Below are 13579 nucleotides of genomic sequence, written 5' to 3' on the forward strand. Positions count from 1 at the left end.
AGGACGTCTGTTTAGATCGGGGTTTATTGAGTGGTGAGTAGTGTTCGGTTCAGTTCTGTCACGTGCCGGACGTTTCCACGAACGGCTTCTATCCAGGAGATGACAGCAACCGGGGAGTGTTTTCCATGTCGCGGGATTTACGCTGTACCGACCCAGGTGTCACTCATAAGTGCCGTAAGTGCCTAATAAGTGCCGTAAGTGCCTAATTATGGTGCCCAAATAAGCGCCTAAAAACTGCCATCGACAGGAGTGTTATATCAATTATACGCGACACCTCTTACCCTGCAAAAAATTATGCATAATTTACTTATATACAGCATTACTTCTACTACAAAGCCTTATACACGACATGAGTGAAACACGACAAAATTTTGACATGAAAAACTTGTACGCGTCACTTCAAGCACTGCAAAAACTTGGACACCCTTTTCTTATTCGCAAAATTATTTCGGCTACAATTAATCATGCATGAAATGAGTATCACACAACAAAACTTGTGCTGCAAAAACTTGTGCTCGTCATTATTTGTGCAGCAAGGATTTATACAATCTTCAGTCATACGCGACATTACTTCTGTCACAAATCGTCATAACCGCAAGCCTTTGCCGAAGCACTAATGTCGCGCATAAGCCTTCTCAGTGAAAGTAATGCCGTGCATAAGCAATGGCTGTTCGAGTTTTTGCGGTGAAGGTAATAACCGGTAGAGGTTTTTGAAGCATATGCATTGCCATGCAACATTTATGTACAATATAAGTTTTTACAAGAGAGTTAAAGTTGCGTTTAAGTAACGGCTGCATCAGTTTCTTGCAGCAGATATAATGACGAGCACAAATTTTTGCAGCAAAAGTGTTTTCGTGTAGCACTTGTGGCGTGGGTAACCGTTGACAATAGAAGTAATGTCGTAGCACTTCTGTCATTAGGAGTTTTTGCTGCAGTACCACTGTCGTGAAGCTTCCCACCAGCGACCGCGGCAATGGGACGCGGGCGTGATCCGCCTTTAAATAGATTCTTCGGTCCAGTGGCATGTCCAGGGAGCATGACCTCGTTTCATGTCACTGAAGCACTCACCTGATTATCCGGGCCCATGGAAGCGTGATGGCCTCAGGTGCATGCCAGTGGTGCCACCTAGGGTGTCTGACAGGAAGCGTGTGGTTAAGACAGTCCCACAAGAGTGCTGAAAAGATGAAACCTTTGTTGCGGTAAGTGCGTGTGTAACTAATGAACTGCTAACAAAAGCTCGGGCCGTGTACCCGAAATATTTTCAAAAGAAAAGATCCAAAGGTGCTGATGTTGAAGGGAATGTTCCACTTTGAAGATATTGAAGCAGCACTAGGTATCATGAAATCAACTCACTTCTAGCTGTCGGTATACTTTTGAATAGAAGAGACTGCTCAACTCAACACAATTTCTATATTTAAGATATATTTTTTTCTGAATGCGTCATTGTTTAATTGCATCATCGTACCTTGCGTAGTATTGAATTCATGACCATTATATCTATAAATGGTGCTCACGAAAGCCGGACATGAACAACTCGACAATTGTCGTATTACCTTGATTGCTGCATGGCCCATGGAAAAGCAGGATTTGAATGACGTCGTTATAGTGTCATGGTTGGGTATCATGACGTCTAGGTGGCCTTAAAGTAGTCTGCACTAGGATGCGCCATCTGTAACAAAACCAAGTAAGACAAATATTTTTCGTGGCACTGATACGAATGGCACACGGGATAACAATAGTTTTCCTCAAAATTTTAATTCGCGACGCGCGAGCCGTCACCGTGTGCTGCGCGTCGTCGACCACCGCAAGTAACACCGAGCCGCAGACGGCAGGCGACACAAAATTGCTTCGCGTATGGTAACGACGCTATCGAGCACTTCTCAAGCCGCCCTATGAAAGTGTGCCGGTCTGAGGTCTGTCAGGTCTAAAGTCTAAGGCCACGCGGACCGCCTGGGTGTGAACCGGATAGGGCGAGAAGCCAGCGGAGCCTGCAATTCGTCCCGCAGCTCGCCGTCGCTGGGTTCTTGCAGTGGAGGCTGTGTGAGTGGTCCGCGCCTGGGAATCAGTTCGGTGTACCTCACAGCCTCGAAGTGTATCGTTGGGATGGCGAAGACCATGGGCTGAAGGAAACCCTTGGTTCACTGCTCACGAGCGGCGCGATGCTTCGAACCGCCTGTTCGCAGATCACACGGTTCTCTTCCGCCACCAAGTCAGTAGAAGGTGTTTCGGACAGACCCAGTGCCCGTTGCGCTGGAGGAGCGGCTGTACCTGTGGTCTGTGTGTGCTGTGGCAGCTCATGGAGCAGCGTGATGCTCCGAAACGAGTTGCGTAAGCCAAAGTCGCAGACGCTGTTCTACCGGATGACAAACCACGCCGGCACATAGTGACAAGCCACGCACTGGACGAGGTCTCTGAGAGCGGTGCTGGAGGTCTCAGTAGAGATGTAAGCTAGAGGCAAGCGAGCAGCCAGTGTCAACCATCTGAAAACAAAAGCGAATAGATGAGAACGATTCGTTACGAACTGAGTGTTAGATCACCCGAAAATTATTGTTGAGTGAAAAAGACTGCTCTAGATAACACATTTCTCTGTTTAGTAAATATGCTCCTCAGTGCGCCATGTTTTGTACGCCATCGTGCCTTGTGTAACGTTGTTTGAGAGCCAATGGACGGCCGTTATATCTGGAAATCATGCTCACGAACGCTGGATATGAACACCTCGAAAATTTTACTTTTCTTGGCCTTGATCGCTACATGGCTCATGTAATGGCTGGCTTTGAATGACGTTATTATGACGTCATGAGTGCTAAGGTGAATCTGAAATATTTTCCCTGATATCTTTCTCCGTTTTCGCGGGCGTATAGCTCAAAAACTAGAGAAGTTTCGATCTTAAGATGGGTAAGATTGAGAACAGCACCAAAAGGTCTTCAAGATGGCTATTTCAGTTCAAAACTCCATACAAATGGTGATCACGTTTCCCGAATGTAGCGGAATACATGCTAGCAAATTTACTTTTAAGCATGAACCGGTGAGCAAATGATACGATACGCCATTGTACAAGATATAAGTAAATGCTCAACAGTGAGCACATGAGACACCAAATAATACGAATAAAGTTGAGTCATTTATTACTATAAACTTGAAGATTATGCGTTGTCGTTTTAAACTTGAAGATTATGCGTTGAGTTGCTCTGAACGCCAGAGGTCAGCAGGTACAGCAGCTGCTAGTCGGTGCTCAGCTGCTGGATCAGGTTGACTGGCAGGTTTGGCACATACCCGGCATAGGCTCGAATGACACAAAGCCCCTCGCCAAGACCTCTCCGGCGCCGATGAGCCCAGAAAAATTTCGGTCCCGTGGTCGTGCCGTCCAGGCTCAGCAGCAGATGATGGAGATTCAGCTCATTGCCGTGCAGCTGGCAGATAAATCAGAGTACGGGCGACTCGGTAGCCATCTCAAACCGCCGGAACACGTCGCCCGTCGTCCCGGTGTTGGCGGTCGTGCCATAGCAGCCGGCTCCATTGGCGTGACCGTCGCGCGGCAGGCTCACGGAGCATAGCTCGTTGAGCAAATGCAGGGCGAGGCCGGACTCGGACGTGAAGGGAGTCACGTAGCGGCTGCCTGGCTCAACGACGGCAACCACACGTTTTCCGACGGCGTTCGCGTGGCTGTGTGTGTGGCTCATGTATGGCCTGTCTTCGCGGCGGTCAAAGTAGAAGGATAGTCACACCTGATTCGTAAATCGGTTCAGCATTTTGATGAGCCGTCAGCATTTTGATGAGCTGATGAGCATTGCGGTTAGCTCGTCATTCCAACCCAGTAATTAAGTAGCTCGCTACGAAGTGTGAGAGAAAAGCCTCTGGCGCCGGCCGCTCACTGAACGCCGTCCTCCGGTCATCGTCACGGTCAACGTCGTCTACCGCTTTCAGATGGTGCACATCAGACAGGGGCCCCGTCGGGGGGCTCCAGGCGGGTCGATACCGCCGGAGAAGCACAGAGGAGAAGCGGAAGCCAGGGCGGAACGCGGTGAAACCCTGCAGAGGTTCTGTGACTGTGGCACGGACGGCACCGTCACTGCTGTGACGTCACTGGGAGCCCTGGCAGGCAAGCAGCTGCGGGATCTCTTCACACTGAGGTCATCTGGCGGGTTGTCAGCCCTCGAGACGTGAGGTGTGTTGAGACAATTTGAGAAAAGAAAGCAACGGCTTGGAAACAAACAGCTGTGGAAAATCAGCTCGGAAGCAAAACAAACTGGAAAACAAAAACATCTGCGAACACGACAAGCAAATGACACAGGGTTTATAGGGAGTGGATTGGACAGCGTGAAATCAGCCAGAGCCAGGAACTATTGTTTCAGTATCGTTCAGTCCATCAGATAATCCTATTGTTCCTTTATCCTCGAGTTTAACCACGACGATTAATTGTTTATGAAGCCGTCGGTAACACGCGTGCTCACGTCTTACGACAACCGCAGCAACGGTAAGCTGATATCATATATTAAGGTCATATTCAACTATGAAAACTAAACTTATGTATAAATTACAGCATCGAATTATCACTTGAGTAGGAAAGCATGGAAACTTCGTAAGTTGTAAGCCATTAACTTATTAAGCTATCAAACTAGAGCTATGCATCATAACATCATATAACTATAGATAGTATGTAACTGCAATACACGACTGAGTGTATTGCAGTTATATTCAGCGCTCCTCCGCTCCCATGTGGAGGGCTTGGGTTCGAATCGCTGTTGAGCTATGGCACATGAACGTTAACACGCGCTCGGGTGGCGATCAAATTGACCCTTCGAACTGAAATGAGCACGTGACCTTTTGATTCCAGACAGTTGTCTAGGTTCTGGGAGCACTTTGAGACCCACCTGGAATTAGACCTTGTTTGGCCTTATTTGACCCGAAGGTCATGAGCTAGGAACCTACAACTGTGAGCTAAGTAAGTTCACACAAAGGTCAATACACCCATTCAATTTGGTGCCTAATCTTTCTTAGTTCCCGAGATCTCAGCGGGGTCAGATTGACACCCTACCCTAGCCAAGGGTATCCAGCCGGCCACCTGATCGCGTATTGACATGTACACTGCAGCTCGCTGGCGTACCATGAAAGGGTGTGTGATGAAATGAGCTGCATCTTTTTTCAAAATGATAAGCACACCATCAAGTTTATAAGCAACTAACTTATTACACGTAAATACGCTTTGTCTCACGCATGTATGCATTCTGTTCGGTGAGCGTGCATTGTTCGATGTGTCTCATGAACCCGTGCATGGCTGGGGGAGGGAAAGTCTACTTTCCCCTACGGGTTTCGAGCGCAGCTAAAAAATCAATGGCTGCGGCAACAATGAGGTTTTGGTAACTGATCACCAATTTATGTCGCATCATTTGTGAAAATTTGTATTTTGATCTGCGAAGATTAGTGACCTAGATGACATCAAAGAGGTCAGCTTCTAAAAATTTTGATCGTGCATGACGCCTTGTGCCTCATTTGCCATTACCCAAATTTGCCATAGGTTTGGGACATGACAATACCTGCAGTTTTTGCGTATTTTTTGAACAAGCTAGGTTAATGACCAAGGGGGCAAAATTTGCAATTTTTCGTTAATAATGCAAATTGCATGTGTTTTACGCACTTTTAATGTTTGTACCCGGGGAAAAGAGTACCAATTCACGTGAGCAACCACCATAGAACCACAGAGCACATGACATTACCCTAGGTCATGATCTATCTCTGTGGGTGCCTTATACAAAACACATGCCGAGCTCAAAATAGGCTGTGCAATGAAGTAATTTTGGCACAATAATCAGAAATTCCACAAAAACAGGTTGTAATATAATTACAATCAGTACTAAGGTCACACTAGGCCACGTGAACACATGCAAGATCATATGAGATCTTAGATGGTCGCTGATCTCTGTTGCCATTAGCGGAAAGGCTAGATGAAGGAGTGAAACGCGTGTAACCACCTCTGTATCGTGTTTGTGAAGTTGACGTATGACTTTTTATATCAACATGCTTGTTCTCAGGTTGTTACACAAACATTACGAAGTGCCGAAGGCACCATGTGTAATGTTTACAGGACCTAAGTGGTCTTAAGTATCTGTAGATAAACAATACACTATTTCTGATCACAGAGAGGCATTGCATTGCATACTTAGCTCCGGTAAGCACTTATAATGTTATCATTGGATGGTTTATTGGTTTGACCAACAATGACCTCAGCTGTCCTCTAGACCACCCTTCAGTGTTTTTTTTTCTGGAATGCCCCTTCCATATAGAAGGGATTTGTCCCTGACCTTCACGCAATAAAATTAACGTAGCCAGAAGTACAGTGTAAAAATATCATTCTTGTAAGTTACTGGTTGCTCAATTTGGAACGGTGACCTGAATTCAGCTTGAACCTTGCGGGGTACAAAAAAAATGGAATGGACTCGCCACAGTCCCACGCTTACTTATGTGCCCTCAATGTCCCTCTTGACGTAGTAACATATGTTTCAACTGCACGTACCAGAACGACCGCTTTTTCCTTTCATGACCTCTAGTGACCTCACATTTGACCTGTCAAATATTTGGTGTACATTCTTCATGATTTCACGAGACATCCACGACGGTACTTTCGTTTTGCTGTATGACGTCTGGAACTTGAAGATCTCAGGGGCAGTCGACTTCCTTCTCGGCCAGGCGCCGTTGTCTCCGACCCCCGGCCGGGCGCGGCTGTCCCAGACCCCGCCCAGGCTGTCGTTTGGAACTTGGAGATCTCAGGAGCAGTCGACTTCCTTCTCGGCCAGGTGCCGTTGTCTCCGACCCCCGGTCGGGCGCGGCTGTCCCAGACCCCGCCCAGGCGCAATTTAAACAACAGCAATCTCATTTGGCGAAAGTTCGTACTGCCTGATTATCTTTCTCCATCAGAGCCGTTCGCCTCCGTACCACATGATGACCACCTTTATCCAGTTACACGGAGGCCATGTGGTAAATGCGACCAACGGCATTCCCGGCACAAGCTGACAGTGTGTTGTTCATATTCAATCAGGTGAGTGGACGAATAAAACGTAGCATAACGAGGACCGACTGAAACAGCTAGGACGCCTGCTCACAAAATCAGCATGCCAGCGCTGAGGTGGGAACATCCACACACTATTTGAAGCAACACCAACTGGACCTAAACACGACCACCACACATTTCAGCAGCGCATTGAGCACACATTGGCCGGCACCACAGTGGACGATGCAGGCACAACTATAACTTTATTCGGATGTCTGATGAGATGGGGCGATGGCGTTGCCATTCCCACCAGCCAGAGTAAGAATATGTATTTACATTCGCATTCTGCCGCTTCCATAGAGATTACTGGAATCGATGGAATGAATGGCCATGTTCTGCCGTGGTTTAGTTAATGCAGCCGACCTTTTTAAGACCGTTTGATTAAAACATATGCATAGAAATTGTACAGACATGCAAATAGACATGCGCGTACCTATCAAGAAATAATTTGTTGGTCTTGATGTTTTGACATCACTGCAATCGCAGGTCATTATGCACGCGGCGGAAATGCTTTATATCGAGTTATGCGCATGCGCGCTGTTAGTTGGATTGCTACCTCACGCTGGAAACAAGGCATTCGGTAATCCGGACACAGCTCGCTGATGATCCAGAGCGTGTACGTCATCATACCCCGACGTCACTGCTGCCATCAAATTGTCCCCGAGCCATCAAAGCGACATCGCGAAGTCACAGTAGTCTCACTTCTCTTCCGTGAGCCTCCACTCCAAAAGCGCGGTACCTCGCCGCCTCTTCCCCGTCCCTGAGACCGCCTCTGCTGCTGGACTCCTTCCCATCTGCTACCCCTGGGCGCGCCTCTGGCTACAGATCGATCAGCTTGAAGTCAATGGGCCGGTCCGGCACGTTGATCAGCTTCATCACCTGGCTGAACTCGGGCGTCAGGTTCTCGACCTCGAAGTTCCGCAGGATCTCGGCAGCCAGGACCCAGGTCTCCAGCTCGGCGAAGCGACGTCCGATGCACATCCGCGGCCCGTGTCCGAACGGCACGTACGCGTACTGCGGCGCCCTGCCCAGAGTCAGAGTCAGAGTTAGGACATGAAAACAGAACCAAAGCCACATATATATACATCTTTTGGTACGGAGAACACAAATTAAGCATGGTTAGTTGAGTTCAGACAGAATCCTCTTTTCACTTTGATCTATATCGAATACACTCATAATGGAGACACTACAAAGACACCAGCACATTGCCACAACAACATAAATAGTCCTCACCGCTCATCACCTCATAGTCCAAGGGTTGTACAAGAATTTGTTGTCTGTTTAGGGCTGGAGAGAGTTCGCTTATTCATATATATATATATATATATATATATATATATATAATGTATATATATATATATATATATACATATGTGTGTGTATGTGTGTGTGTGTGTGTGTGTATATCATCTAAGCATACTTGAATCTAAACGTGTGGATGTTTCACCACAGAAGCACCAAAAAACATCCACACGTATTACCGAAGCGTCGATATCTACGTTCACAACATTGCCACGTCGGTTCCTATAACGACACGTGAACACGTTGATTGGCTGGGATGGAATTCATCCGTGCCTACACCGACAGCTGTAAGCGTTGATCATCCAAACTCGGCCTGCAATCCGGGCTCGTGATCAACGGGGGGTGATCATGAGCCGGGCTCGTGATCAACCGGGGGTGATCATGAGCCGGGCTCATGATCAAACGGGGGGGGGGGGGTGATTATGAGCCGGGCTCGTGATCAATCGGGGGTGATTATGAGCCGGGCTCATGATAACCGGGGGTGATCATGAGCCGGGCTCGTGATCAACCGGGGGTGATCATGAGCCGGGCTCATGATCAACCGGGGGTCCCGCCGCCACCTGTGCGCCGCTTACTTGGCATAGAGCGGAGAGCTCCTCACCCACCGCTCCGGCAAGAACGACTCCGGCTCTGGGAAGTTCTCCGGGTCGAGGGACATGGCGTTGCTGAGCACCGACGCACGTGACCCCGGCCGGCACGTGATAGCCCGAGAGCACCGCGTCCCGGTCCAGCACACGGCCCGTCCCGACCGCAACGTGGCGCACCCGCAACGCTTCCTTGAGGCACGCCTTGAGGTAGTGCATCTGGTTGATCACTTGCGGAGTGAGCGCATCACTTCGCTCCGGGAGGAGGCGCAGGACCTCCTCGCGCGCGCGCCGCTGGCTCGTCGGGTTCGCCGCCAGGCAGTGCAGCAGGTACGTCAGCGTCGTCGACGTCGTGTCGATGGAGGAGAGCAGCAGGTCGGTGAGCACGTCGACCACCATGTTGAGCTGCTGTTCGGAGTCGACCTGCGGCGCCACTTGCGCCACCATGGAGCCGGCAACCGGCGCCGCTAGCGCCTGCCGCACGTAGCCGCTGCACGTGTCCCAGACGGTGTCTGTGGCGCGCGCCATGCGCTTGTACAACGGCGTGCGCACCAGGCGCCACACCGGTAGCGTGTTGCTTAACTCCGTGAAGCACTCGAAGAGCACCGTCGTGGCGTCGAACAGTCGCCTCGCCCCGGCGTCGTTGTCGTAGATGCCGACCGGCGCTCCTAGAGCCATCATGTTCATGCTCTCGAAGGACCAGAGCTTGGCGAGTTCCTGAAAGTTGGCGACGGTGTCGTCCGCGCCACGAACGTCGCGGAGGTGCGCGATGAACATGGCGGCGGCCTCGACATTGTCGGCGAGGTACTTGATGGCTGACTGAGGACCGCCGAGCACCTGCTGGCCGAGTTCGCGGTATTGCTTCCACTGGTGGCCGCTGGAGGGCGCGATGCCCGCGCCTGCCGACACATACGGAGGTGAGGACAGGCGGAGAGAGGGAGGGAGGGAGGGAGGAGGAGAGGGAGAGAGAGAGGAGAGAGAGAGAGGAGAAGAGAGAGAGAGAGAGAGAGAGGGAGAGAGAGAGAGAGAGAGAGAGAGAGAGAGAGAGAGGATAGAGAGAGAAGATAGAGAGAGGAGAGAGAGAGAGAAGCTATCGTGGAGGAGGTGGATGAGATGCGTAGAGCTGGAAGAGAAGGCTAATAGGAGCAGATATCCAGGATGGAGGGCTGAAAGATGGAGCGAGTAAGATGAACGAAGCCATCATCGTGGTTGACTGCTGACTGAAAACCGAGATCGGTGCGATATCCACGCTCAGCTCTGTAGCAGGCGGCGCCGTATAGCCTCCGCAGCTGAGGGAGTCGCAGAAGACCCAATGACAATAATGACGGGGCAGACAGGAGTGTCAGAGGACGACAGGGATGTTTTGGGACATTAAGGGTAGGTTGAGACACCAGGAATAGACAGGGACGTAAGGGCAGACATGAAAATAAATGCCAGACAGACGATAGGAGCAGGCAGAGAAATATACGACAAACAGACGCTAAGGGTAGATAGAGGCGTTAAGCGGCAGGCAGAAACATCGGGGCCAGAAAACGACGTTAGAAACGTCGTTTGTACATTAGGACATTAGGGGTAGACAGGGACTACTGGGAGTGACATGCCGGGGGGGGGGGGGGAGGGGCACACGAAAACCGCAGGAACAGATTGGACGGCGGGAGCAAACAGACCATGTTCGCCCCCAACACACCTGACAAGCTCACCCTTCATCCGGTAGCGCAGTCGGGCCGTGGTGGCAATGATACGGTATCTGTTTGCTTGTACCGGAATCCTATCGGCATGTGACCACTCGACCTTGACCACCAGCCATCTCCGATGGCAGGAAAACAATACGTGACGGGTCGAAGTGAGATTGGGTCCACTCAGCACAGCTCGGGCGCTTTGAAGGCGCTGCGAAACCGCTCTTGAGGCCAACTCAAGTTACCTGAGTGGGGACGAGGTCAAGGGTGTTTGGAAGCTGCAATCTTAGTGGGAAGCGCTTTCTCGCAGATGGACCCAGGGGTTAGAATACTACTAGCAGAAGAATTCTACCGGAACCTTACGGAGTCGCGGTAAGTTACGGCAGTGCTCAGCTACGCGAAAAAAATAGAACTGGAATTTGCAGAAATTTCATCCCACATCTGTTCGTACATTCTTTTCAAATCACGTATTGGAGGAATGCACGGGATTATCACTCACCATGAAGATTCAAATGAGGGATTGACATGACGGTAACAACATTCACAGCGAAGTGTTTGTGGGATGTGCCCTTTCGTACAATCTGAACTCGGGAGCGCCCACATCCTGACGGTAGCAACGCGTGCTTGGTCCTTCACCCACCCAGACTCCTTGGCTATCTACTTAAGCCGAAACATGACCTATGACCGAAAATATAAGCATGGGTTATGACCGAAACATGACCTAAACCTAATTTTCGTAACACCGAAGAAAACCCTCGACTGTCTGCGGCACCCCTTAGGCATTTCAAAGCTCTGCTGGTTTTACCTCGTCGTCGGTTACCTGTAGTGTCCCACGAGCGATCAGCCCCCAACCCAGGTAGTCATCCTCACTCTCCAACATCATGACTGGCACTCATGCTAGCACGAAACATGACTGACACTCATGCTAGCACGAAGCATGACTGACACTCACCCTGACAAACACTGTTAACGAATAACGTTAGCCCGATGTCTCAGCTTCCCAACATCCATTCTGACCGACGAGCATCTCGGCTAAAACTCATTCTAATGGCCAATTCACTCACCCTGACACTCCACGGAACACACCCAGGCCGCCGACAACGCGACTACGACACATACCTAAGTCTCATCTAGATTCACCAAGGTTACTGCGAACTTTATAGATTGCTATCATATCAGTCGATCTGCTAGATTACTGCAGATCTGCTACTAGAATGCTGCCAGATTACTACAAGATCACCAGATTACTGATCTAAATCCGTGGACTTCCAGTGGTGCTCTCAAAGAGAGCGCTCATCCTGACACGGCATTCGCCTGAGCTTCTGGAATGCCGGCAGCGCACCCAAGGCACTCATCCCGACACTCAACACACTCACCCAAGCCCCTGGACTGACGATAGTGCGCGAACGCCTCGAAGTCGTCACGCGACGGGAAGCGCCCCTCGGCCTGGAACACAGCCCTGGCGTCCTCCGTGGCGGTCAGGAACACCATGGGCCGCTTCAGCGGCAGCTGCAGTCGCCAGAGGGGGCCGAACTCCTGCCGCTGCAACTGCAGCTGCCGCAGCGGCGGAATGTTGAAGTATCGGCCGCCGGGCAGCATGTGGTGCAAGCAGCCGAGGAGGGGCAGGTTGGGAGGGCCGGGGATCTCCGAAAACGGACGGGCGGCGGCGGCGGCGGCGGCATTGGAGGCGGTGGAGGCGGCGGTGGGGGCGTTGTCGGTGTCGGCGGAGGCGGTGGAGCGGCCGCGGGCGCTCACAAGCGACGGGTGGGAGGCTGCGGACCGCGGGGCGAGCGTTCGGACAGGGCCGAGAGTCAGCGCCGCCCAGGATGAGCGGGGGTGGAGACCGCGCATTGCCCGCATAATGAGAAAAGAGGCTGAACGTAGGAGAAACGTGATCGGTGCCAGGCTCAGACGCTGAGAGACGAGTGGTCAGATCTCCTCGCCGGCTCAGTATCAGCTGAACCGGGCCTATCTATCACTACGCGATTCTCGTCTCCGCGCCTCGGCTGAGTGCGCAGTTGTTCGCCGCCGCAAACGCGCACCAATCTAGCGCCGCACACCCGTGCCACACGTGTGGGACGAGATCATCTGACCCCGCTGCAAGCTCGTGGCAGGCGCTCGCATCACACCTCGACGCCTTTCCCCGCTCTCTCCCGCTCTCGCGATCACGCCAGCGCCACCACCGCGGCGCTCCCGGGCCGGCGCCAGCTGACGCGCGCCTGCCTCGCTCCTTCAAGGTCACTGCGCGGTCACTCGTCTCGCCGATCAGCTGACGGCTTCTCAGACGACGCTGCGTTGCCCGGCAACGAGCGCCGTATCTCCAAATGCGCGTGCGGTTCTGAACACCGCACCTCCACCTCCCCGTGCACTTCTGAACGGACTAACGCCGCTTCGCCGAGACGGAGCCGGCAGCCGGCCGGCCGGCGACAGCGGCGGATCCAGGCAGGCGGGCTTGGGGAGACGGCGGACGAGTGATGCGGGGTGAGGTGTAGCCGCTGGAGGGGCGGCGGCAGAGGCGCGCAAAGGTGGTTGCAGTTGAGGAGACGGCGAAGGATGCCCCTTAGAGTTGGAGAACGGCCGCTTGGAGGGCGATGGCAGAGGGAGGGGAAGGGGAGGGGGGAGCAGGCACCGCTGTTTGGGGAAGTGATAGACGAGTGGCACCACAAATGCCACGAGAAACGGCCGCTTCGCGTACAGTGGCAGAGGCGGATCCAGGTTGCCGTGTTTGGGGAGGTAGTAATGGTGCGTTGGCAGTGGAACAAAAAGACGAGTGCCTACGCACGTGAATTCCCCTGGCGTTCTTGAAGGCTTTACAAATAGTGCACCCTGTGTTACCAAGTTTCAAATCGTTCACATCGCCAAGCTAGCTTAGAAAACGTCAGTTTGGGCTGTCAAGTTGAGAGGAGACCGCAAAGTTCCGTTTTCCTTCACATTATCGGCAAATTCGTCTGTTGTATTTAGGGACGCATCGC

General features: G+C 51.6%; 1 protein-coding gene across 1 annotated transcript; it reads right to left on the bottom strand.

Annotated features, from left to right (window-relative positions):
- Window positions 1-7000: 7000 nt before the first annotated feature.
- On the bottom strand, window positions 7001-12968 carry LOC119104815 (cytochrome P450 CYP12A2-like). The gene is given in 4 exon segments (XM_037228533.1): window positions 7001-8069; window positions 8923-9009; window positions 9011-9830; window positions 11984-12968. Coding segments are annotated over 4 exon segments (1596 nt in total). The 5' UTR covers window positions 12468-12968; the 3' UTR covers window positions 7001-7864.
- Window positions 12969-13579: the final 611 nt, after the last annotated feature.

Source organism: Pollicipes pollicipes, unplaced genomic scaffold (genome assembly GCF_011947565.3).
Source record: "Pollicipes pollicipes isolate AB1234 unplaced genomic scaffold, Ppol_2.1 Scaffold_6052;HRSCAF=7182_pilon_pilon_pilon, whole genome shotgun sequence".
Lineage (NCBI taxonomy): Eukaryota > Metazoa > Arthropoda > Thecostraca > Pollicipedomorpha > Pollicipedidae > Pollicipes > Pollicipes pollicipes.